At 44.7% G+C, this 5,500-nt stretch overlaps 1 protein-coding gene across 1 annotated transcript in view; it reads right to left on the bottom strand.

Moving 5' to 3' along the window:
* The window catches only part of cdkal1 (CDK5 regulatory subunit associated protein 1-like 1), a 273,052-nt gene that overhangs the window by 196,626 nt on the left and 70,926 nt on the right, over window positions 1-5,500 (bottom strand). Inside the window, exon 5 of the mRNA XM_076280154.1 lies at window positions 3,477-3,573. Within this exon, the coding sequence (XP_076136269.1) occupies window positions 3,477-3,573 (97 nt within the window). The remainder of the gene's footprint in view (window positions 1-3,476; window positions 3,574-5,500) is intronic.

The raw sequence follows: 5,500 nt of genomic DNA on the forward strand, positions 1-5,500 counted from the left end.
CTCTGTGTTTTGGAAACAAGCGTGTGAAAGATCAGAGAGATCACACTCAGAATTAATCCCCATGCTTAGCCTCCACACCGACACTAACTGACTGACGATAAGGATCTAAGTGCTGACACAAAAGTATACTGACAAACAAACGCGCGCGCGCGCGCGCACACACACACACACACACACACACACACACACACACACACACACACACACACACACACACACACACACACACACACACACACACACACACACACACACACACACACACACAGTCTCAAGCTACGTGAAACCTGTTCACACACAGGGAGTTAAAGCAGCACTGCTGTAAGAAAAACATCACTAATCTTATTAAAGCACATTGCTTATAAAACACAAGCACAGATCAGAGCTAAACATAAATAAAACAAACACACACACACAGAGCTGATGATAATCGCTGCGCTAAGCCTGATGGGAATTAGATCCCGGGGGCTTGTGACAGTGGGAGGTGTCTGTCTGGCGGCGTCTCATCACCAGTCTCAGGCTATCAGGGCCGTCATCTGCGCCAACATCAGGATTACACCAGGGCTAACGAGCAGCCTGATCCACACAGGAGTACCACCAACACCATCATCAGGAGCACCACCAACACCACCACCATCAGGAGCACCACCAACACCATCAGGAGCACCAACACCATCAGGAGCACCACCAACACCATCAGCAGCACCACCAACACCACCATCAGGAGCACCACCAACACCACCATCAGTAGCACCACCATCATCAGGAGCACCACCAACACCACCACCATCAGGAGCACCACCACCATCAGGAGCACCACCACCATCAGGAGCACCACCAACACCACCATCATCAGGAGCACCAACACCAACACCATCAGGAGCACCAACACCAACACCATCAGGAGCACCACCAACACCACCATCAGGAGCACCACCATCATCAGGAGCACCACCAACACCACCATCATCAGGAGCACCACCAACACCACCACCATCAGGAGCACCAACACCAACACCATCAGGAGCACCAACACCAACACCATCAGGAGCACCACCAACACCACCATCAGGAGCACCACCATCATCAGGAGCACCACCATCATCAGGAGCACCACCAACACCACCACCATCAGGAGCACCACCAACACCATCAGGAGCACCACTGATAGCAATAAATTTATGGTTAAAATGGATAATAATTTAACTTCAAGACTACTTTTAGTTAGCCATGTAACCCTTCATGGTTTTAAACAAAGACACCATCCCCTCCCCCAATGGAATGCTAATGTGCTGGTTAGTTACACAGGACACAGGATATTACCTTGATATAATGTATCCATGTGTCATGAAATGTAAATGTATTCATGTTTGGTATCATTCTGATAGTCTCATTACAAGGATTGTAATGATGTGATTGTGAGAATGTTTGGAACATTCTGTAAGTGATATTTCTGATATATATGATATCTCTCCTCATGCTATTCAGATAGGTGTGAAGTGGGTGTGAGTAGGTGTGTCTGATACCAAGTGGAGAGCCAACCAAGTGGGATTGTTCTTGGCGCCATTTTGTTCTTTGTTTAAAGCATTTAAAAGTAACTAAACTGAAATGTTTGTCAGATTTAGATTTCTAGACTTGGACTAAGGATGTAGCGGAAGAGAGGATAAGTTGGCTACAGGCCAACCTAGGCCTTTCAGGCCTGGGCTAGGCCTACATAGACCATAGACCTTTTTTTGTACTCTCTCTCAGCTTGTAACAGTATAAACCTGATTCCTGAGTTTTTCCTGAAGTTCGTTTGGGACCTACACCACTAACACACTCGCTTAGGGTTGGGAGTTGTGTGAGTGTGTGTGTGTGCATGTGTAATATACTGTATATATTTACTGTTCAGGGGTTATGTGCGACTGTGTTTTCAGGCCAGTGGTGGAGTGTGTGAGTATTCATGCATGTGTGTGCGCGTGCGTGTGTGTGTGTCCAGGGGTGTGTGGTGTTCTGTCTAGCTGTTGTTTTGAAAAACAAACTCCATGGGGTCCAGTCAGAGAATATCACTTCTAAGAGGCTTTAACTGCTCCTCAGAGCAGCAGCGCGAAAGCTAAGATGAGCTCTCAAGGAACCCTACAGACACACCCTAACACACACACACACACACACACACACACACACACACACACCCCTCCTGACACCCTTTATCCATATGTCCTCTGCTTGTCTCTCTCCTCCATCCCTCTTCCCTCTTGATTTCTTTCTTTCGCTCTCCTCATCTCCTCCCTCATTATCTCAGTCCCCCTCCTCATCTCATCCCTCCTTCATTCTCTGGTGTTTCTGACAGATCTAGAATGGATAAATGTAAAATGTAATGATAAACACAGACTCTCCTTCTGTGCTGAGGCCTTCAATATGACAGCAGACAAAGAATTATAAACACACACACACACACACACACACACAAATTCGCATATGCAGAACATACAGTTATTCACCAGAAAAAAATATTACAAAGAACCCCCAATGCAATATTCAGATGTATACAACTTTCAATCCCTTAACACCTCCAACTGCAATTCCGCCCCGGGACTTAATGTAAATTAATAATAATACCGATTGGTCAAGCTTGAGTGCACCCTAAAGCCTGTGCATCTTAATGTATACTTATTCATGTATGGCCAATGGGCTACTCTCTGAGGTAATTACAGAGTCTGACTGTGTAGCGTATGGTGGTCCCGTGCGTTCTGTTAAACACCAGGCCATAAATAATGTCATTAAATTCAATCAACGCGCGCGTTGCTGTTTTACGCTGGGGGCCCTACAAACAGCTGGCTGGAGCTCAACACACACCGAGCTGGGGCACAAGTGATTGAGTGAGAGTGTGTGTATGTGTGTGTGTGTGTGTGTGTGTGTGTGTGTGTGTGTGTGTGTGTGTGTGTGTGTGCGGGGTGTTTGCCTGCATGGATAACTCCTCACTCAGAGGACTTCAGTCATTTCCCTACACACACGCCGATAAACGTGCACGTGCGCGCGTACACACACACACACACACACACCTGGTGGAAGCGTGCTTCAAGTTAGTAGTGAATGTGTAAGTCGGTAAGTCAAATCTGTGTTTGTGTGTACATGTGTGTATGCTAGATAGAGTTTCTGAGTGTGTGCAAGTGTGTGTGTGTGTGTGTGTGTGTGTGTGTAATAAACTGATAAAAGAGGAATTTGCATAAAACTGCATTTAAGTAATTGAGAACATGCACCAGATTAAACTGCCATCAAACACACTCCCTAAACAGACTGTGCACATTCAAACATGTCCACACCCAAGCTGCATCCCAACCTACATCTCCTCCACACAAACACACACACACACTTACATTTACAAGCTCCTCAAACAAAAAAACAACTTTAGATCTGCTATTCACCTCTCTTTCAGACACACACACACAATGACACTCTCACACACACACACACACAAACCTCTCTGCTCGCCTTACCCCGATGATGCTGAGGCCTTTGAGGTAGTCCATCCTGGGCTGAGCCTGAGGAACACAGCCTGCCACCACCACCTTCTTATCCTGGTCCTGCGCTTTCCTGGAGAGAGAGAGAGAGAAGGAGAGAGAGAGAGAGAGAGAGAGATGAGAGAAAGAGAGAGAGAGATGAGAGAAGAAAGAGAGAGAGAGAGGGAGGGAGAGATGAGAGAAGAGGGAGAGATGAGAGAAGAAAGAGAGAGAGAGAGAGGGAGAGATGAGAGAAGAGAGGGAGAGATGAGAGAAGAAATAGAGAGAGAGAGAGAGAGAGAGAGAGAGAGATGAGAGAAGAGAGGGAGAGATGAGAGAAGAAAGAGAGAGAGAGAGAGAGAGAGAGAGAGAGATGAGAGAAGAAAAAGCGAGAGAGAGAGAGAGATGAGAAATATGAGAGAAGAAAGATAGAGAGAGAGAGCAAGGGGGGGAGAGAGAGAGAGAGAGAGAGAGAAATACAAAGACAAAGATGAAGAGAGGGAGTTAGCATGAGTTACTGCTACAATAGTGTTAAATCAGAAATACAGGCGCCGGTTTTTTATTTATTTTAGTAATTCCATTGAAAAAAAATTATTTCCAAGTTGATTTATTTCAGTAATTCACTCCACACATACTGATATATTTCAAGAGTTTAGTTCTTTTAATTTCGATGATTATAACTGACAACTAATGAAAACCCCAAATTCAGTAAATTTGAATATTTTGAAAAGGTTCAATATTGAAGACACCTGGTGCCACACTCGAATCAGCTAATTAACTTAAAACACCTGCAAAGGCCTTTAAATGGTCTCTTAGTCTAGTTCTTAGGCTACACAATCATGAGGAAGACTGCTGACTGCTCACAAGGAGGGCAAGACACAAAAGGTCATTACTAAAGAGGCTGCCTCTTCACAGAGCTCTGTGTCCAAGCACATTAATAGAGAGGTGAAGGGAAGGAAAATATGAGGTAGAAAAAAAGTGTACAAGCAATAGGGATAACCGCACCCTGGAGAGGATTGTGAAACAAAACACATTCAAAAATGTGGGGGAGATTCACAAAGAGTGGACTGCAGCTGGAGTCAGTGTTTCAAGAACCACCACGCACAGACGTATGCAAGACATGGGTTTCAGCTGTCGCATTCCTTGTGTCAAGCCACACTTGAACAAGAGACAGTGTCAGCAAATTTCATTTTCCAACAGGACTTGGCACCTGGCTACAGTGCTAAAGCTACCAGTACCTGGTTTAAGGACCATGGTATCCCTGTTTTTAATTGGCCAGCAAACTCGTCTGACCTTAGAAAATCTATGGGGTATTGTGAAGAGGAAGATGCGATATGCCAGACCCAACAATGCAGAAGAGCTGAAGGCCGCTATCAGAGCAACCTGGGCTCTCATAACACCTGAGCAGTGCCACAGACTGATTGACTCCATGCCACACCGCAGTGCTGCAGTAATTCAGGAAGGAAAGTATTGAGTGCTACATGCTCATACTTTCCAGTTGGCCAACAGTTCTAAAAAAAAAAAAATGTTGTGTTGGTCTTAAGTAATATTCTAATTTTCTGAGATACTGAATTTGGGATTGTCATTAGTTGTCAGTTATAAATCATCAATATTAAAACAAATACACATTTGAAATATATTAGTCTGTGTGTAGAATGAATATAATATACAAGGTTCACTTTTTAAATGGAATTACTGACATAAATCAACTTTTTGATGATATTCTAATTATATGACCAGCACCTGTACTTTACAAGCTGATTTTGGATGAGAGACATGACACTGCCTGAGGTATACCATTAAACACACACAGAGAGAGAGAGAGAGAGAGAGAGAGAGAGAGAGAGAGAGAGAGAGAACAGGGTGGGCAGGCCCCTCTCAATGCGCAAAAACACACTCGTCCCAAATCAGTTCTGACAAGACCAACGCACGCGCACACACACACACACACACACACACACACACACACACACACATATACCATTGGTCCAAATAAAAACAACTCATAACATCAGCTGATA

Source organism: Alosa pseudoharengus, unplaced genomic scaffold, assembly GCF_046254945.1.
Source record: "Alosa pseudoharengus isolate Yale_2024_CS ecotype anadromous, Long Island Sound unplaced genomic scaffold, YU_APseudo_1.1 YU_APseudo_1.1_scf_12, whole genome shotgun sequence".
Classification (NCBI taxonomy): Eukaryota; Metazoa; Chordata; class Actinopteri; order Clupeiformes; family Clupeidae; genus Alosa; species Alosa pseudoharengus.